Source organism: Ambystoma mexicanum, chromosome 3p (genome assembly GCF_040938575.1).
Source record: "Ambystoma mexicanum isolate Mex_15411 chromosome 3p, UKY_AmexF1_1, whole genome shotgun sequence".
Classification (NCBI taxonomy): Eukaryota; Metazoa; Chordata; class Amphibia; order Caudata; family Ambystomatidae; genus Ambystoma; species Ambystoma mexicanum.
Genome location: NC_090925.1, coordinates 910,112,721 through 910,134,927, shown reverse-complemented (window position 1 = coordinate 910,134,927; position 22,207 = coordinate 910,112,721). Strand labels below are relative to the sequence as shown.

Here is a 22,207-nt window from a genome sequence, read left to right as displayed (position 1 = left end):
GGAACCTGTTAACTAACTTTTCTGAACTGATCCAACTCCTTTTTGAACTATCTGCAAAGACTTTTAAAGTGTACTTCAACTGTGTGATCTTGGGCACATTCCGCCTTGCTCTCTCCAAGAGTCGGCCTGGCCTATGAGCTTTTTGCTCTACAGTAGACTCTGCCTTTTTGGACTTGCTGTGGTTCTTTTAAAAGTGTTGGCATTGTGTGCTTTCCTAATTCTGCCTTTTCCCTCCCTTTTTAAATAATTATTGGAGTGCCATCTTGGTTAAGCGCTCACCTCTGTATTGATAATAAGTGGTGTTCTTTTCCTAAGACTTGTTGAATAATTAATCAGGGAGGTGTATATATTTCTAGTGACTGTGTTTGAACTTGCTTGACATATTAGCGCCAGTGTATTTTTACAACTGTGTTTTTAAATAAATAATTATCTACTTTTATACCCAAGCTCTGGTCAGTGTTTTCTTGTGCTACTGTATTTTTGTACCTAATGTGTACACTCTATATACTGCCTAACTCTTCTTGAGAGAAATCTGACTGCTCAGCCACAGCTACCAGGTAAATCTGGGTGGTACAGACTGCTACCAATTGGATTTACTGCCAACACCTGTAGTCTTAAACTTTTTGCAGTGGTCCTTAAGGGAACTGCACAGGTTTCTGCCTAACACTGGTGTACTGCGGTGGGATTTGTATTGAGTATACATTTTAGTGTGCTTATAGATACCTTAGTGCAACTAACCACAAAGCTTAGCACTAAAAAGTTTATTTTCTAACCTGTCAGCTATGGAAAGTTATAGTCAAGAGCCCCTTGCTACAAAAACTGCTGATTGTTTAAGAGTTCTCTGTAAGCATAAGAATCTCCTGACTAAAGGCAAGAAAATGGAGCTAATAAAAAGATTGTTAGCAAACCAAAGTCTTTGTGATGGTTCAGAGGAACCCACTCTCCCAGGAAATGTAGATAACAGTAATGATATTGATATTGAACAAAGTATTGATAATCCTGAGGAAGAGTCAGAAGAGGAGGGTGAGGCTGCTGTGACTGTCTCCCCTAGGCCTCTGTCTGCTCTACCAGTTGTACCTAGTGGACCTTTACCAGGTCCCAACTTTAGTCCTCAATGTCTTGAACTAGAAAAAATGAAGCTTGAATTAGAATTCAAGAAACTAACTGCCCAATCTGAACTAAGACACAGAGAACTGCAGCTCAAACATGAGCAATCCGAACTAAGGCGCAGAGAGATAGAGCTTAACCATGAACTAGAAATGAAAAAACGGTCCGTGGAAAGTGCTTCTCTCTCCGGATCCTCTAGGAGTTCCAGTCCCAAAAGACCCTGGATGCCTAAAGAGATTGTGGGTATGTATGAGCCTAAGTTGGATGTGTTGGATTGGTTGGCTATGTTTGAGTATAATCATGGGCTCCAGGACATCTCAGGGAATGAGTTACTTCCCTGGTTGTTCTCTAGGATCCCCCCTGTTGCATCTGATGTGGTAATGGAGTTGGGGGAGGTGGATAAGAAGGATTATGAATGTGTGAAGCTAGTTTTGATAGCTAGATTTGGGAAGACCCCTTCCCAGTACCTTAAGAGGTTTAGGACCCTCAAAAAACATGATGGTACCCCTTGGGCTACCTGGGTGAGTGGAAGTTTGAAGAACTTAAAGGGATGGATTAAGGGTTACAAGGTGACCACTTATGAGGGAATGAAGAATCTTGTGATGATTTTGGAGTCAATTTATGATGCCTGCTCTCCTGAACTCACTCAGACAGCACTTGGCTGATTCAAAGAAATTAGATTCCAGAAGACTAGCTAAGGCTACTGACTTGTGGGTTGCCAACAGGGCTACTCACAAGGACTCTGGGGCAACTCAGAAAAAGGATGGGGGGAAACAGCCTAAAAAGGACTCCAAAGAGAATTCTAATAATTCCAATCCCAAAGAGGGCCCCAAACAAAACAATAAGCGTAAACCACAAGGGAAACCGAATCAGGCTAGTGTACCTTCTGGTGCCAAACCAGAAGGAGGTCAGAGCAAGCCACCATTTCAAAAAGCATTTGGTAAATGCTATGTTTGTAGCTCGCCTGACATGTGAAAGGGGATCCCAGATGTAAGGGTAAACCTTCAGGGGTCCACACTGTCTCCTTAGCCTTCGCTCCAGAGGAGGAAGTACAGATGGCCAGTGGAAACTTTCTACTACTGGCTGATGATCCCATAGGAGTCTCAGCCAGTGTTTCTTTAGTGTCTCTGGGGTTGTGGGAACAAGAGAATTTAGATGTATATCATTCTATCCCAGATAATACTAAAGAGTATTATAAGGACAGTGTCCAGGTGAATGGTCAGGAGACCCCTGCCATTAGGGACACTGGGGCCTGCATAACTGTGGTGGATAAATCATTTTTTCAGGCAGAGGATGTTGCTAAGGCACCCAAACGCCTCACCAAGTTAGCTGGAGGGCCTGTGCAGATGCTTCCCCAATTACCAGTTCTCATCCAGTGTAATGACATGACTGTGAAGATACCTGTCAGCATACAAAGTGAGGTACCAGGAAGGGTTCTGTGGGGAAATGACGTGAAGACTCTTGGAGTAGTGTCACACACCCCCAGACCTCCTAGTAAAAGGTTACAGGAGCTCACCAGACCTGCAAGGGGTAGAACCATGTCTTATGCTTGAACTAAAATGGCGCTGGTGCGCAGTGCATTTTGGGAGCGTTCTGAGCCATGATGGATATTTACTTCATGCCGTAGTGAAAAGCTGCACACATTTTGCTGAGTGTTAGATTCACTGTGCTGAAGAAAACATGCTTTCCAAACCTGGTATGGAGTCAAGGACATTTCTGCTGGGAAAGCTAACTTTGTTATGTCTTGTTATGAGCTATGGGACTGTTTTTCGTGGTGCTTGTTTTTAGAGGAGGGAGGCACTCTGCGCCTTGAGGGTACTGTCGGTTGACCCAGCTGGCAACCAACGGCTGCTCATCAATGCGCAAGTGCGTTGGCAGAAGGTTCGAGAAATCGCCACCCCTTTTCGGACTTCAGACTTCAGGCGGAGGAGTATAAGATAAGATTTAGAAAGATAAGACGCTAAACTCAAGGCTGAACCACCATAGACACGGATAGAACATTGGCTGCATGTACTAGAAGTAAATCGGGAACAAGTGAGTGTATTTAATATATTTTGACTTGACAAATTAGAAAATGATTGAGCGACATACACTCATAATATCCTTACTTCTATAGGGCATGATTGTCTAAAACGACAGGACGTATGAACATCAAAGACCCTTGAATACATACCGCAACAGTGCACAGGTATTCCAATATTTTAACCGATTGAATACCAGAATCAGCATTGATCAACTAAATACTAATATTACATGTTAATATTGTCAACAGAATTTCGAAGAACAGCGATACAAGATGATGTTCCCATAATCCCACAACCAATTGATCTTCTTTGAGGATACACAAAATATTTTGTTTGAAAATGCAATTGTACTTGAACTAAATACAAAGTGTACAATAGACACTTATTCGAATTGATGTAAACACATTAATATCTGTTTAGAAAATTGTTGTTGAAAATAATTTGTTAAAAACATTGTTGATTGCTCTTGAAGAAGAGAGATCTACTCTCGAAACGCGTAGAGCTCATTTAAGTCAATCCTAGCCAGTGAAGTGAACTATTATTACTTGACTTTTAATTTCATTTACAGAATTAAAATATTCTAAAATATATAACTGAAAACACTCTTCATTCTCTAAAAAATGTCATCATAACTGTATTTGTTTATATAGAGATATAATTAGTTCGAATCATTTAAATTGTCTAAATATTGTTTGGAATTTATTTCCAATACCAATTGGTGTGCAGGGGACGGGAGTTCCTATTGATAATAGGAACTTTGTTTTTCTTACTGGAACTTCAGAAGTCACCACAGGACCTAAAGAATCCGAAGAGGGAGAAGCTGAGCCGACCTACAACGACGACACCACCGGTGGAGTCCTGCTGAACCGACTCACCACTTCCCAACGACAGAGAAGATCTTCTTCCTGGAGAGTCTTCTTCCTTTGAACTGGTGGGGTTAACCAGTTCGCTCTCTTTTCACCTTCCTGGATCATCTCGTGGTCGAATCGCCCGTGCCAAGCACCCCGGCGGCCGGATAGCCACGCTTCGCCACTACCGTGAATAAAAGGGTAGTACCTTTTAACCGAGAAACTCCGCGGCTGGTTTCTTCCCTGGCAGTGCAACGACCTCCAGCTTTCCTCCACGTCGAGATCTTCTCTTCCCCTGGACGAAACACCGACTTGCACCCGCTGCCAGGAACAACCGCCCGCGCTGGAGCTTTCTCACCATTTCAGGTACTGTGTCCCGCCTGGTCTCCCTTGCAACAGACTGTTGAAGGTGTCCTGTAAATCCTTGACTCTCTATGCTGGGGTGACCTGGGACCTGTTAACTAACTTTTCTGAACTGATCCAACTCCTTTTTGAACTATCTGCAAAGACTTTTAAAGTGTACTTCAACTGTGTGATCTTGGGCACATTCCGCCTTGCTCTCTCCAAGAGTGGGCCTGGCCTATGAACGTTTTTCCTCTACAGTAGACTCTGCCTTTCTGGACTTGCTGTGGTTCTTTTCAAAGTGTTGGTATTGTGTGCTTTCCTAATTCTGCCTTTTCCCTCCCTTTTTAAATAATTATTGGAGTGCCATCTTGGTTAAGCGCTCACCTCTGTATTGATAATAAGTGGTGTTCTTTTCCTAAGACTTGTTGAATAATTAATCAGGGAGGTGTATATATTTCTAGTGACTGTGTTTGAACTTGCTTGACATATTAGTGCCAGTGTATTTGTACAAGTGTGTTTTTAAATAAATAATTATCTACTTTTATACCCAAGCTCTGGTCAGTGTTTGCTTGTGCTACTGTATTTTTGTACCTAATGTGTATACTCTATATACTGCCTAACTCTTCTTGAGAGAAGTCTGACTGCTCAGCCACAGCTACCAGGTAAATCTGGGTGGTACAGACTGCTACCAATTGGGTTTACTGCCAACACCTGTAGCCTTAAACTTTTTGCAGTGGTCCCTAAGGAAACTGCACAGGTTTCTGCCTCACACTCCCCGCCACCTGGTTCAGCTATACCCCTCCTCTGTCCCCCTCTGTACCCTACCTCCACTGTATATCTGTTCTGTTGTTACCACTGAAAAGCGCTCTGTTATGCAACTGTAATGTTGTATACCTCTATAAAGCGCTCCATTTCTTCACAAAGCTAGGTCCGCACTCAGTAAACACCATAGTAATAATAATGGGTAGGAGGAGGTTAAGCGCATAAAGAAGGAGGAAAGTAGAGAGAACAGTAACATCAAGAGGAAGAAGGAAGTTGGTCTGCCCAGGAAAGTTTAAGATGCAGGCCAGGTTCTTGAGGTGCACCCCTGGTCTGAAATGTTGAGCTTAGGAAAGGTGGAAGAATGAGCATGAGGCAAAGCAGCAATGAGGTACAGGTGATTGGCAGGAGTAGGAGGGCTTGAAGGGCGAGGTAGCTGGCAGACTGGAGACCAAGCACCCTCATTTCGAGGAGCTTGCATTGTGCCTTGAAATCAGCTGTTAAAGCCAGGGAGATCACTCCTGATTAGCAACAGCTTAGTGTTGCCAAATTATCCCACCCTACTTTGACCTTGTGGTTGGGGACCAACCATGACTCCAGTGAATAACTAGGGAGGTGATCATATCCCCCCAGAGACAGTCATACAGACTCTGAGTGACAGGTTGTGGATCTGTTAAAGTGCCCTTTATTCCATCACATGAAGAGAGGCCATCTGTTTTGTTTAAAGGAATGATTTCCATTGACCCAAACAACTGTGATCATTCTGATAGAGCATGTTTAATCAACCCTCAACTGCCGACCTAGTTGTTCGATACCACTTTGCTTTGTGACACCCACATTATTCTTACCCACCTCTTACATCTGAATCTCAAGTATTGATAAAGTCCTTCATGCATCCATACTGCATTCATATGTAGATTGCCATCACTTTGTTTCCAAGATAGACCAGTTAAAATGACTGCAGGTGTATGCATTCAGGCTGTCTTTGCTACCTTAGCAGTCTCTACACGTTCTGAAAGTCTCTTTACCTGCTGTATTTACCCATCAGTGTCTGTGTCCCAGGAATCTCAATCTGATGCCCATGAATTGATTTCCCATGTAGACACTCTCTCGCCGTGTGAGACCTTTTGAAAGTAATCTCATTGCTGCCACATACTCTCTTCCACTGCAGCATTCATCTTTCTATCCTGCACTCGTGCATATTCTCCACAACTCTGCAACCCTACAATCTACCAGGATGCCATTGGTCCAAGTACAGTCTCTTGCTTTCCTGTGTAGCCACTTCTCTGTCCCCACCACCTAGACTCAGGACAATCCCATTGAGGGTGAGGCTGCTGCCTATTTATTCAACATGTTCTTTTCAGTGTTAATCTGAAGCTAAGTTCTTAAATTGTCCCCTGTCAGGTCTGAGATGGTTTTCAAATTCTGATTTTTAAGCTCATTTTATCGTTACTTGTACTGAACATATAGTTTTATATTCCCACTATATATGTATTGCTATAAGTACTAGACTGCAAAGTGAAGAGATGCTATAACAGCACTGGCTGAACATCTCACACTTGGCCTGGGACAGCTTTACTTGATATCTCTGTAGTTGTCCCTATCCTCCCATTTGAAAGTCACAGGAGTATGGTCTGCACTGGTTTTGGATAATTCCAGACCATATCCTATTGCCACAATCAAGTTAAAGCATAGGAAGCCGACCCAAAAGGCCAGCGAGTTTGTGCCACTATGCAGGACAGTTAAATGACTTTGTATACTGGGCAGCTGGTAGTTTTGGACAATGTCAATGAATGTATTGTCTTCAATATGCAGCATTTGTACACATTTCTCAAAAAATGTATACCTAATCACTGCCCAGTTTGTTTCAAATGATCTGAAATGTAATGCCCTTTTTAAGTGCCCAGTTCTATTCTTCTCACAGCCTGACCATGCCAACAGAATGATGTGCATGTTGACATTTAAGAGAGGTTCATATTGACATGTAGATGAGACTGCTGCTATATAGGGAAGGACATTGCAGAAATGCAGCAGGAGGAGCCTCTTAACATTATTTGGGCCTGGATAAAATCCATTGGAATGTACAGGCTAATGGGCGGACTTGTGTATATTCATGCAGCAGAGGGGGGTACTAACATGGATGGTGTGGGGCTGGTTCGCATGAATGGGTGACCTTAAGCAAACCACAATGGTAGCTTGCTGGCATGCTGAAAAGAGGGGCCTTGGACACCATGTGGCAGCATGGGCTGATATTCAGGGAAAACACTACCAGAGTGGTTGGCTGGCATTCAGTGGATGCTTCTGTTTGCATTAATGGGAGAATTGTGCAAGAAAGCAGGATGAGGGCCAGCTGTCATGGCAGTGGCAGCTAACATGCAGAAAGGGGGCAGGTGCTTCTTTCCATTGAGATGGGCCCTCTCTGACTTGGCTAACTTTGGATTTTTCAGGAGCCCATAACTTGCACCATTGGATGGCCTTCTGTAAGTTGTCAACCTGTTACTTCGACAAGCATTGAGTGGTTATGGGCATTGCAGAATGGGGCTGTCCGAACATTTTGGGCTAAGTGTGTCTTCATCTAGAAATTGGTGTGAGGGTCAGTAGAGGATGCCCTGGTAGAGGAGATATGAAGTGACCTTTAATGTATTGGTTTGAGCATAGTAGCCAGGCATTACCTTACCTTGCACAGCCAAAACAATCTGCTTTATTCTGAAGTCATGCTGGTAGTATACGTAGCAGCGATAGTTGCCCGAATCCTCGACTTTGACTTTGGAAATGAATAGGGAGACGTTGCCTTTCATCAGCTCCTTGGCGGACAGGCTATACTCGGGCCTTTCTACTGTGACGGTGTTGTCATACTCTGCAATCTGCTTCCCACGGTGAAACCACTGAACCATCAGCTGCTTCATGTCGATCTGCTGGTTTTCCACTGTCAATATGCAGCTTAACAGCACATCCTCCCCAGGTTTCACTGTCACAGCCGAGGGTACGGCGGTCACATCAATCTTGGTACCTGGAAGACATGATCAGGATGATAAAGTTAAGAGCAGAGTGCTCCAAAAGAACATTAAAATAACACACTCACAAACAATGCCCAGAACGCCAACAGGCGATCAACTCAAGACAACGCACTGATATTTGTAATCCAGAATTCCCACATGAGGACCAGATCAACACATGACAACCTAAAGAAATGCAGAATCCAACAGTCTACTACAAAGATATGAAAACAAAACAAGAGTCTAGAGCTCCAATGGCATAAAGACACTCACAATACACAGCTCCAAAACAGAGGAGCTCAGCACATTACAACACTGCAAATCCCTTAGCCCAGAGCTCTAATGGAAGAACATCTCAAGACATCATAATGACATCAAGAATCAAGTGCTTTAGTCGGAGCAGGTCAAAGTGGCACATGATTGATGCTCATAGTCCAGAGCTCCAACAGAGAATGAGGAGACCCACCACCACAAACATTTCAGAGATCTAACGGCAGAAGAAGGAAGCTAAATATTGTCAATCAGAGTCTACAACATCACCTTTTGGAGAGTAAAATAAGGAACAACACAATGAGCCACTGATTCCAGTGCCAACAGGATGGGGTGAACAGAAGACAACACAACAGCATCCAGACTTGAAAGAGGAGAATTAAGCACAAGATAACAATTTTTCACTCGGAGCATGGATCTTAAGCAAAAGGAGATCAGCATATCAGCAACAATGAAGTGCCATATTTTAAATAGGAGAACCCATTACAAACCTGTGGCACCTGAACTCTAGGACTTGAATGGGAGAAGATCAACACAAGGCAGCACAGTAACACTCAGAGTCCAGAGCACAAATGGAAAATGAGGAGCACAACAAATGACACATAAGATTCCAGGAATCCAACAGGAGAACACAATAAGACACTTAAAGTTCCAACAGGAGGGGGTCAACAGAAAACAACTCCATTACAGAAATGGGTCAGTGCTTCAGTATTATGAGACCAAACAGAGCACAGAACTCCAACGGGTGAACTACACTGACATGACTGTGATATATAAGCAGAATGACACACATTTTGGGTAGAGTGAGTAAAGGGCACTTCATTCCTTATAGGAAAAGCATGTTCATGTTCTTAACAAGGAAATGAGAGAATCATGAAACTACAAACATAGTTTTAAAAACATCCTAATGAAAACTGTTAAATGCTACACGTATTTTTTCTCTGCATGTCCGTTGCGCACCTGCGGACACATCAGTACATTTTTCAGCTCACTGAAACCCTTTGCTTCCTCCCACAGATTTGTGTAATGCACAAAGGCTACGTCACTACCACAACCAAAATCTATCTGATTGCCTGAGTTTCTTAACCTTTTGAAGTCATCAATGGGGAACCATCACAAACACACAAAAGAGCTTAGCTTTCTGTATTAAGCAATTTTTTAAATCTATTTATAAGTGAGGAAATCTTGTCCTTCAAACAGAAACACATCACTTAGGTCAAACGGTGGACAGGGCATTCCCATTACTGGGTGCTTTACAAGAGTGCATAAATGAAGTAACAGATACTACAAGGTGGGGTTTGAGGGTGATTGGGATTATTACATGGGAAAGCACAGGGAAACATTGGATTACTATGCATAGTGAATAACAACCAGTTTACAGTATATTCAAGTAGCTGCAGATGACGATTTCAATCACATGTTGGGGGTGATGAAGATCAAGGAGGGGAAGCAAAGCCCATACATGGCTCAGGGGTACATCGAGAGGAGGTGCGATTTTAGGGGCGCCGTGTAACCATTCACTGTGGGGTGGACTAATGGATAAAGGGTTAAGAGGTCTAGTGATGAGGAGTTTACGAGGGTAAAAAAAGCAGAAGTGGGAATCAGCAAATGGCGAGGAGGTAGTGGTGAGGTCTTGGAATATAGGTGAAGTAGGGGAGGAGTAGCTGGAGAAAGAGTCAGCTAGATGGGGAAGGGGACTATCGCACGAATATATTTGAAGAGACGTGGAAGGATTATGACAATTGAATGATTTTGCACGGGGGGCCACTCCGCCAAAAACAGTGTGCGGAGGTGAATGATTATCATGGAAGGTTGTAGAATGTGTGGTTGAAAAGCTCGCCTCATTGTTAAGAGGGGAAAAGGAATAGGGGGAGATTACATGAGGAGACTTGAGCAATAATCAGTCTCTTGGGGACGAGGATGGAGAAAAGTGAAAGGTTGGGCAGCACTGGATTGTATGGATTTTAGCAGGCGAGTCTTGCAGCTGCAGTGGTAGCTAGGAGGAACTGCAGATGCTTGGGGTTTCTGATTATGTGGTTGCAAGCCTGGAAGATGGATTGAGGAGGTCAGAGGGAAATAAAATAAGCGAGGTTAGGACTAGTGAAGTTTAAGGTGATGGAAGGAAGATTCGTTCAGCCATAGATGGACTGTGGAAAAGGCAACACAGCACCAGCAAGCGACAAATGGTGGAGAGGCAGTCATGGCTGCAAGCACATAGGTCTGGAGTGCATTAGTGGAAGGTGAAAAGATCTGGGTACCGTCAAAGTGATGGTTTGGAAACGCAAGGAGGAAATTACTTTACCAATTGCAGAGGTGAATATTGTGTGAAGTACAGGCAGCTAAAACATTACCCTGCGGAGATACCGAAAGGACACGGGTTGGCAGGCAAGGTGTCCTTGTTCCAGGAGATGAAGGAGGAGTAATCTTCAGGGTAGCAGTAGACTCTGCCAAGCTTAGTGTAGTTCAACATTCCATATTGCCTCAACTGGTCCAGTTTACTGGATTGAAAAGTATCAGACTGATACTGAAATCACAAAAATGCAATCGATATAAACATTAAATAATTGAAGGCTCAATAGATGGAAAAATACCTCAAAAGGAACTGAATCTTAAAATGGTTTACATAGTTGGTCAAATATGAAAATAATGTTTTAAAAAAAGAATGTAGAGATTGTCATACATGTTAAAGAGTGCAACCTTTTTCAAATGCATCCGTAAAGTATTCATTTGTTTTCCTGTGTTGTGAACATTTTGAGTGGTTTGTAACTGGCAACGTGGAATGTTAGGGCAACCTGTCCTTTGGAGTCAGTCAAAGTCGGGTAAAGGTGGTTCTCTACCCTGATTGTAAGAGGTGGACAGGTGTACGCAGGTTCCCCCTTTCTATGTTGACATATATGTGTGAAAAGGAAGGGAGGGTGATTTGCCTTCAATATTGGCACACTATGTACAGGTAGGTTTTGTCAGAGGGATTTTTGTGGCTATTTACTATTGCCTTTTATGTGCAAAGTAGTGTTCATTTGGCAAAAAGAAAGTGAGGTATTGAGGACCGTAAGTAGAGAACATGTTCTGGGGTGGATTGCAATATTGGTGTGAGGTTTTAATAGTAAAATTCTGTGTCGGAGGCCACAAGAGGGTGCGTGGATGCCAACAGCATAGCCAACGCGCTCCTAGCCCACCGGGAAAGAAATGGGACCTGAACCCCCTATTTTGACCTGCGCCCTGGAGTTTAACTCCTCCATCGTGGTGTTTGAAGCACCCCGCCTTAACATCTAGAGACCCTACAGACCAGGTCTTAACAGAATCTGTGCTACCCACGAGAAAAAAAATACTCACTTCCGGAGCATCTGGCCCAGATTAACATATTTAGGTATTGAGGGCTAAAGATTAACATAGCTAAATCCAGTGTCATGACGATACGGAAGATGGGATCCACTCTAGAATACAAAACTGAGGTCCAAAGCATGAGAGTTGAGAGAAATGTGACTACTTACCTAGGGATTCAAATCCCCTGGGACCTAGCAATAATACAAACAAATTTGACCCAATTCTTGAAATGTAAAGAAGTGACCTAAAGAGATGGGATATGCTCATACTCTCATGGTATTGAAGGGGGACTTCAGTAATAATGAATGCCCTCCCCTGCCTTTTGCATGTCTTTTCAGCAATCTCGACAATGCTACCAGAGAGCTTTTTTAAGGACTTGAAAAGTATACTGAGTACATTCATTTGGCAGGGCAAAAGGCCATGGATCAAGTATTCGACCTTACCCCTTCCAAAGGAATGCAGGGAATTTGGCCTACCAGACTTTCACCAGTATTATAAAGCAGCCCAACTTAGTGTATTTCTAGAACACATGAGAGATGATCTGGGTATATATTGGACATAGTTGGAAGATGATAATGACGATGATATGTTATTTATAATGCGCATAATACCCAGAGGTTCTAAGCGCGAACCTGGGGATCGTACCTGTGTTGCTCCGTGTCGTCTTGCTTCCAAGGCAAGCAGGTTGCCCCTGGGCTATCCTCCCGAGATCAGAAATGGCAACACACTCCAGAAATGTGAGGGACCTTCTATGGGTAACATTGAACACCATCCAAGGTATGATAGAAAACACCCAACCTTGGAGGTATTGTGGTCAATTTGGAGAAAAAGGGGTCTAAACGACAAATTATCCCTTTGTCCTTCACCAATGAGCTCACTATGGGGAGGCCCTATAGACCTAGCAAGACAAGAATTTCGCCACATACAAAAATGGTCTGATAGAGTACTTGAAAGGGCAGGCCAACTATAAACGGAGGGAGAATTCAAGGTATATGATGGTGTCAGCAACATGCTAGGCTGAGATACCATTAGCATCTTTGAATACTTGAGATTGAGGGGTAAAATACCTGACTCAAAATGGAGGGACAATCTGGCGAGGGACTTTCCATGGTTTGAAAAATTAATAGATACAGCAGACTCAAGGAAAGGGATCATCTCTAAACTATATAAGTTACTCATTATTGCAGATACATCAGGAAGGCAAAATTTCAAAACATATTTGGAAGCGCTAGCCGGGGAAGAAATCCCAGATGAGATCTGGGATAAGATCTATAAAGTTATGTTCCATGGAAATCTCTTTACAGCAGCAATCGAGCATACCTTTAAAATGTAACGTGGATGGCAAAAGGACCCTTTGAAACTATCAAATATGTTTAATGGATTATAGCCACTATGCCCCCAGCATGTGGCCAAGTACGCTCAATGTCGCACATCTGATTGTCCTGTCCTAAAATGCAAATATTCTGGGTTGAGCTCCTGAATTGAATTTCGGAGGTAACGTATGTCAGCTCACCCTAGACACTTTACAGATCTTACTTGGAATCCCCCCGAGAGATGAGGAAGAATACCGGTTCCCAACAATGCAAGAGGCAATGTTTTGAGCAGGCAGCCTTCATTGGCCTAAAAATGGAAAAGCTCAAGAATTCCAGACATGACAGACTGGCTACATAAGCTCTGGGATATATTTATAATGGAAGAACTGACGGCCCTAGTAACAACCACGTGGAATCCTTTCAGGAAGAATGGGGGCGATTAATATCCAAGTGGGGTGCCATAAGATCAAAGACAGGGGTGAACTGATATAGGGGTAGCTCTGATAACAATGTGACTGTGGACAATTTCAAGGTAACTCTGACACAGGGGACAGGCTTGAGCAAATTCTGCTCTATCCTCTAGGGCATCTCTATGGCAAAAAGGGAGGCGAAAGGACCTGTTTACAAATTAAGGGACTAGAAACTTGAACTCAGGGGGCAATATCTCCCTATCCATGCTTATGTGACATAACCTTTTGTTGTGCTTCTTATACTACTAGTGAAATGAACAGGAATGTCAATAACTGTTTTTTGTGGGTGGGGGAAGGAGGGCATTTCTATGCTGGTTAGTGCATAAATGCTTGTATGTTGATGGAAGATAGAAAACAATAACAAAGTGTTACAAAAATCCTGTTATTGCAATAAAAATAAATAAATTGTACCATTGTTTTATTTTAATACATTACACCTTTGTATTGTTTCTTAATCTTGCTTACCTTTTTCCAACATAAAATTATTTTCTTCAGGAAATCTTTTTCACTGTTTATGTGATGTCTCTGGCAGTCAAGTTGATAATGGCAGCACCTTTTAAACTCCACTTTTAAAGCCTTGGTTATGGCTCTCTTAATTGTTTTTTTCATGGTACTCAGATAACCTTTTTGTTGATTTAACTTCTTCCTCAGGAATTAGTAGTATTTTAATGGACATTGGTCGAACTGTTTACTTCAAGTACTATTCAATTTCAAGTTTGTACACCACTGCAGTATGTTGAATTGAAAGTGTGTTTTAGGAGACATGAGAACAAAATAGTTTCTTGTACTTCCTTTTCAAATAAAAGAGGTAGATCTGTATGTACAATATTGCTTGAACTTAATGCATAAATCACATGGCCCCAGTCTGTGTGAAAGGTCTTGTCTACAGAGGCAAGGTTCTGAGCAACCTTGCACATGACAAAGGGAGATTTTGCCTCACCCATTTAGCCCCCGAAGGAAGAGGTAAGAAGGAGATACCTCCCTACCTGATTCCTCGTGCATAATAATAACTTGTTCCATTCCCCTGTTCTCATTATTTATAGTAGTCACATTTTTTTAAATCATTTGTAGCTTAGAGTTAGATTTCTCCTGTGTTTTATTTTTTAACAATTGCTTACTTACCCTCACCGATGCCTCTGGCCCACTTACAAGCCATTTTTATAGAGCTGCAGAGTTGATATTTTTTACTAACCGACAGCATCACTAAAACTAAAATGTAAGCCGGATCTAAGAGTCGGGAAACACCCAACAAATAATTTACCAAAATATTACAATTCTCACCAACAACAGCAAAATATTTATAACACTATAGCGAGGCAACCAATCATTTATGATCTCCCATACATCCACGGATTACTTCCACGGTGTTATATACTGCTTTAACTTCGTGGTGACTAATCAAGGAAAGTGAAATAAATGAAAGGGGAAGAATTAAAAAATGAAGACCTAAGCCAACCTTCAACCGCCCGACAGCCCAACAGCCGAACAGCACTCAGTGGTGCATGCTGTTTTGGCAAAAAGGTGTGTGGCCAAAGGTATTGTGGAATAAATACAAATAATGTCTCCAACATATCTAAAAAAGAGAAAATAACAATTTAACCTAAGTATCCAACAAAAGTCCATAGTATAAATCCACACGTTGATAATTTCCTGCTGTAACTCACAAAGTTTCAGAAACAGTCCACAAATGTCAAAGGATATTCCCAAATCCTAACAGCAATCAGTGGTGCACTCCATTGGTGCACATGCACGGCTGTTTTTATGCTGATTTTGTGGGGAAAGGGGCGTGGCCACAAGTATTGCGGCGAAAAATACAAATAATGGCTCCAACATATCCCTGTTGTTTTCCTTGATTGTGGGCACGCACCACACCACCCACTTTATGGCCAATTGCATGTCAACTGTGCTTTGACATGCTTCACTCACACGCAGGCAGAGTGGGTGTTGTCCACACATCCCTTCCTCCAAGTTAGCACCAATCAGCACACACAATGGAGAGCCCGCGAGATTGCAGGAAAATGCGTCATTACCTGCAGGGTTTAAGTTGTATGCGGCATAAACTCACTTTGTTTAATCTGGCCCAACTAACTAATTGGAAAGTAGAAGAAACCTGTCACAAAACCCCCAACTCATAAATAACTACATTGAAGTTGTTACGTGACTCATTTTAATTTCCCCCAAACTGTTTGGTGAAAGAAGAAAATACTTGAGTCATATGTTTTGTAAAGCTGGAGTAAGAACAGGTAATTCTAGATTAATGGTAGAAATAACTGTTATAGAAAAATCAAAGAGAAACAGAATGTGTTGTGATTTTCTTGTGTTAAAGCCCCTTCACCTATTTCATGTATAGCGTATTTAAGCATGAGAACAAGACAAGTGAGTAGACTATGGGATGATTTCCAGGTTAAATCAGTTAATTAAAATCATTGCTCCAAATCGACATGCTGCCAAAATTTGTTTAAATATGTGTACCCCAAATGGAGAAGGTGACTGGTGTTCTCCTCTAGAACTATGCTCAGAAATTAAATAATATATAGGGAACGAGAGGAGATACTCAAGAGCCAGGGTTGTGGTTTAGTCTTTTAGGTACACACATCTTCAGCAAACGATCTCTACTTAAAAGTTTGCAAACAGAATGCTTTTTCATTAAGAAGAAGCAAGGTGCGAGTTTACTGTACAGGTAGGAAGCAAGTGGCAAACGGTGCACAAAGAATAATTCAAAAGCTTTGGGTTGTAGGTAACTGATTAACTGAGTACTATGGCAGTGTTCACATGTTTTATTTTGGATTCCTCCATTACATAGAAAGGATTACTGGATAGTATTCCCTGTGACAAGTTTTGTGGTGAAACCCGTATGTAGGCTCTGCAAAGGATTGCTGCTATTGAATTGGATGAAAGGTAACTTTGAGGGGGACTTACATTACACATGATCAACTGCAACTGAGGCAGTGAGTTTCAGGTCAACATCTGTCTCATCATCACCCAGTCTGGATCAAAATGAGTGAAGGACTTGTACATCCCTCTCATCTGCGAAGGATGCAGTAAGAGAAATGTATCAGAACTGAGAACAGGGGAGGACGATTCATAAGGCAGCGAGGAATAGTGTCTCTAAATGTTGGAAGCCAGCTCGTCACTAGCAAACACCGTAAACACATGCAGGTGTAACCTGCCAAATAGGGCCTGATGAGGCTTGCCTCATTTTAAAGATTTAGTGGAATTAGGCTACTTGCAGTTACTGGTAAACACTTATCCCGAAGTGGTCAGTTTGCTTGACTCTGTTATGGATGGAAGGTGAATGGGATGGTCATCCCATGACGCTACCTGTGGACAATGACCACACTGTCCTTTGTTCTGGTTGAGGGTTTCCCAGTTGAGTAATTTGGCAGCGGGCAGCCGTTACGTTTACACTTAAACATAAGCGTGTGCCCACTGCCAAATTTTGGTCATTTGTACTGTGCCTTTTGCCCATCAAATTTGCGTTCCTACTTTTGATTATGAGTGCCGTTCACAATCACAATTAAACCCTGGCATGCTTGTGAGGGTTTCATTTTCATTTGTGAACACTGCTTACCATGCGTGTATGTTAAGCAGTGTTCAGAATTAACTATTAATGCTATTTACAACAGATCCCTATGGGGTCAGCCTGCTTTATACTAGTGCACAAAGCTGGAGAACCGCATAAGGATCTCCAGCATTGGCACTAGGGGTGTCACGGTATTAGTTTTATGACGGTAGAATAACCTTCTTGCCAAATGACGGTATATCATGGTTATCGCGGTATAGCAGGTGGAGTTAACTAATCTTAACAAATATTTTCTAAAAGGTCATACATTGTCAGATTATTCATCACAAACAAAACCAGGCACTCAGGGCCAGAATTGGGCTTTTCAACATACTTTCCACTGAAATGCCACCCCTTGCCTCCACCATACACAAACACACACGTGTGGAGAGGAGGAGGAGGGGGGGGCCCTGCTGCGACTGGCAAAGCAAACTGAATAGCTTTTCTTAAGTGGTCATTTAGGCTTTTAGCTCCCCCACTGGCTACTGGTGAAGATGAACATGTTGCCATCTTGATAACCTGCATGCCACAGATCAATGGAGTCTGATGGTAGTATACGCTTGTGCGCATGCACACACACTCTCTCTTTACATTACAGCCTTTAGTTTACTTCCGGGCCACAAGGTGTTCAGTGATCACGGACACGTTACCCTTTGGTATGGCAGCAGGGAACACCCACAGAGATGATTACATTTCGCAGTGTGACTTATTATATGTAAATTCAATGATAGAACCAGGGAAATCCCCCATTGTCATATGTTTAGAAAACATTATCCATTATAAATATATAAACCCCAAAGCCGCCAACCCAAAGTCCCGGGAGGATAGCTCAGCGGCAACGTGCACGCCTTGGAATCAAAACAACACGAAGCAACACAGGTTCGATCCCCGGGTCCGCGCTTAGAAACCTCTGGGTGTTTAAGCGTGTTATAAATACCCAACTAAGACAAAAACAATTACACAACTAAATAAACAAAAACAATTTCTTTAACAGCGCCGCGATGCCTGCGGGCTGTGTAAGCACTTTGAAAAAATATAAATAAAAAAAAAAGCAAACCCTTTTCCTCCTTGGCACTGTATTTATTCTTCCTATTGCTAACATATTGATTTTGTGTCAGGCACGTGTGGTTTATGGAATGGCATTAAAAATTGCTCAAACTGAAACTACTTGGCAGACGGCACATCCAACAGTGCAAGACCAAGACTGCGCAGCACTTGCTTACTGCAGCCTTTCCAAATCAGATTGAAAAGCACACTTAACGGTATGAACGGTATACCGGTGTAAACAATGTGACGGTTATTATTGTTCAATGAATTGGTTCACGGTATCTTTAACGGTATACCGTAATACCGTTACATCCCTAATTGGCACTGGTATGACAATCCATTCTAGCGCAAAATGTTTGTGTGGCGGAAAGGAAGGAGGTGCGGGGTAACATCAATGGAAGGTATACAAGCCTTACAGCAAGTCATTTACGCTTTCCATTAACGTTACATCCCCGTTGAACATGTGCTCCAAAGTATTGAGTGGCTCTCAAGATGCGTTATGCAACTGGCAGACTGCCAATGCCCGAATGGGGGTGCATATTCAAACTTCTATCCCTAACTGTTCCTTACTGTCTTTCCAACAGAGCAATTCAATATTTTAATCTCCCTACAGAGGAAATGCAATCAAGCCGAATCAATAACGATCCCGGTTTTATTGAGAACATATTTTAATACAAGAAATATAATACATGTAATTTGAGTTAAAAGAGTTATAATGACTTAATAGATTTAAAATGTACTAAAAGTGACAATGTAAGCAATTTTAGGAAGGAAAACGTCACTTGGCCTCAGCTGACTGTGGGAATCAGAGCGACTCCATGGGGCCTAGGATGCCCACGAGCTATGTGAGTTGTCACCTGGAGATGGTATATGCGAGAACCCCTCGACTCCTTCCAAAAAAATCATTCCTCAGACGAACAGGCATTTTTGCAGGCAACCCTTCCCTCCCGGCTAGAGGAACAGGAAAAGCAGAGGTCATCCATAGGCTTTACATATCTAATGAACCTGACGTCTCTCCAACACAGCAGAGACCAGCTCCCACACTCATCCCGCAGTGGGCACCCAAGTCCCAGCTCCCCAGGGACTGCTGGGGGCAGACACCAGGAACAGAGGCTCGGCACGAGACCCCTATTTCCACAGTTTACATCAGAAGCCTTCAACATGCGCAATGGCAGTTCATTTACCCGATTGAAACTGCGGCCCGCTCTCAGCAAGTACCAGCACCTAGAGGGTGGGCAAAGAGCCGCATAGCGAGCCAAGCTTTCCCATTTCACCCAAATATGTGCTTTTGAGGCATAGCCCAGCCCCACAGAATAAGAACATTTGCCACAATTGCTGAACGGGAGAGGACGGAATATGAAAAACTAAATGAGGAAAGCGCTACCTCTGGAGCCGATTAGTGGGCAATCAAAGCCAAACCTATGCCAAGATGGCAGGAGAAAGGGATAAGAAAACCAACATAGGCTATTAAGAGTATCATACAGGCCCACGGTTGGCTACAGGCAATGCACATTCTGGGCTTAATAGCCTCTGGTAGGTGCAGAGAGGGAGCTTAAGGCCTGCTGGTGGCTATATTTCAGACACTGACTGAGACCAGGACGAAAGGAGAACAAAATGCTTCCAACTTATTGAGAGTTGTATCTCAGTGCCTGGCAGGATCCGGAGGGCAAGACGAAGAGCCAAGGGCCTTGTAAGAGCTGGAAGCCTTGACCCAGGAAGGTGACCTGTGGCTGGTGGGTTAGAATGTTACAGCCTGACAAAAACCCTAAGCAAGGGGGAAGAAATACTTGCTGTTAGGGGTCTATCCCAGGTAATACCATAAGTATGGGCAAGGAAATACTTGATAGGAGAAGAATTTAATTTTCAAAGGTAATATCCTAGTGCAGGGATCAGCAAACTCCGTATAACCAGCTGTTTAGAACTATAGTTCCCAAGACTTTGCATAATTGACTATGCTGGCTAGGGTTGCTGGGAGAACTAGTCCAAATCATCTGAAGAGCCAAAGCTTGCAGACCCCTAGTCTAATGTGACAAAATCCACTTTCTGACTCTTGAGGTAAGGAGTGGGCTAACTCTGGGAGGCCAAGTGCTTCTGCCTACTAAGTGAGGCAGGGCCTAGTGGCGGTGCAGCGAGGATCCCCTGACTTACCTCACCAGGCCCCAGTCAAATGACTGGGGCTTGTTATAAGGAAAAAAAGCAAGATCCATCCCAGGGTATGACAATTCCCAATCATACCATTTGTTGAACTAGAGGTATTTCCACTTCCTAAGTGAGTGGCAGGTAGCAACATTAGGACATCCAGTATGGGAATGTCATGCCCTTTGGGGGAGGCAAGTTCCCAGGTGAGGCGAGCACTGGGCTGGGGATGGAATTCAATTCTGTTTGGGAGCCACCATGCCCGTGAACACTGCTAGTTCTCAGGCCCTTGTTTGTGGTCAGACAATGGCATGTGGAGCTACGGAACTCTGTTGAGACGGGTTCCTCTCAAAACCTTTGTAGGAATGGTACTCCAATGTAGCAGCTAGCCTACATGAAGGCTCGGCATGTGCTTCTGCACAAGGGGGGGGTGGGCCACCAGAGCATCAGGAGAGCCCTAGAAAAATAAAACCTGACCAATCAGAAGAAGAAAACTAATGAGCACCTGCATACAATTAACCAATCGTAGTCCTCAGAAGTGGAGTCAGACCCTTTTATAAGCCGTTGGTCTTTTCAGAAAGGTAGGGGCGTTTGGAGGCAGTGGTGGAGTTGATCAGGAGCATATTTAAGACAGAAAATAAAGGAGGCGGAGGTAGAGCTGCGGAAGGAGTCTGGAGAGAGAGGGCCAGAAGGAAGGACAGGAGGATTGAAGCAGTCAAGAGGAATGGGCAGGCAAAGAATAACAAGGAGGTCACCATCAATGAGGGATTGGAGAGTAAGATGCAGGTGAAAGTCAAGGAGAAGGTGGAGAATAAGTAATTTCGGAATAGTACGGAGGAGTTGAGAGTAACATGAATGGGTGAATATCCAGGAAGAGATGAAGGAGATGAACATTATGGAGGAGGAAAAGTGCAAGAAAGGTGTCACGATTCGCTCGCGTTCCCACCACTTGGGGGCATGATTTGGGGTTTATCCCCTACTGGACTTTCCCTCCGAACCTTATGCTACAGTGCTGTGATGAATTGGGAGTGCTAAATTCCTATTTTCCAAGCTACTTCCCTTCCAGATCCATTCCAGGTTTTCGGCCGCCAGCATGCTTCTTTAATCAAATGACTATGCTTCCCAGAATGCCTGGCCCACTGCTTCACCTCCACCCTTGCAGGACAAGGTTGGGTGGAGGATAGGCAACACCTGTGGCTGCAGGTGCAGCAATCAGCACACCTGAGGTGTGTGCTCGTTAAGCAGCTTTAAAAGCCTCAGTTTGCTTCAGTCCAGCACTGGTCATTGATGCAGTGTTCCCGCTTGTGACTGGGCTCTTGTTCTTGGTTCTTAGCTTTGTGCTTAGTTCCTACTTTCTATTGTTTGTTCCTTACCCTGGATTTCGAATCTATGAGCTTAATTGATTTCTGCTTTCCAGATTTCCCTTTCTGTCTTCCTCTGTTTACAGGCAGCTTTTCTCAGTGCTTTTCCCTTTGGTGCAGCCCAGTTTGCCTGTGTTCTTTATTTCTTTGACTTTGTCCTTTGCTGCTGTAAACCTTGAAGCTTTAGTCTTTCCTCTTAATAGATTAGCTTCCTGCCTTTTTCCTTGGCTGGGTGGGGGAAGTTTGCCTTTGTAATTTCGTTTTCCCTGCTTCTGCTCCTTTACTTTCCATTGGAATCCATTCCATGTTTTCCCTTGCACTTCTGCATTTATTTCCCATTGATTATCAGGTGTGGTGTGCTGTTGTAGCTAGCTCCTGTGTGAATGCCTATGTTTTACTCACTATTCTATAATCACAATTCCTACTTTCCCCTTGTCTTGAGTCTTATGTATTTAGTTATTCTCCCATTGCTGTTTTAGCCTTTCTGGTTCCCTGTTTGATCAACAGGGTTTGTGGGCTCGCTGACATTCAAGTGGTATTTCTCGTCCTCGTGAGTACTGTTTTTAAGTTCTCTTATTCAATACCATCAAGAGTGTTAGCTCACAGATCCTGTCCTTGCTTACCCTCTACGTGGGTTTAGCGCTG

At 43.2% G+C, this 22,207-nt stretch overlaps 1 protein-coding gene across 1 annotated transcript in view; it reads right to left on the bottom strand.

Moving 5' to 3' along the window:
* Positions 1-22,207, bottom strand: part of LOC138581095 (programmed cell death 1 ligand 1-like) — a 50,923-nt gene that overhangs the window by 10,634 nt on the left and 18,082 nt on the right. Inside the window, exon 2 of the mRNA XM_069652172.1 lies at positions 7,761-8,093. Within this exon, the coding sequence (XP_069508273.1) occupies positions 7,761-8,093 (333 nt within the window). The remainder of the gene's footprint in view (positions 1-7,760; positions 8,094-22,207) is intronic.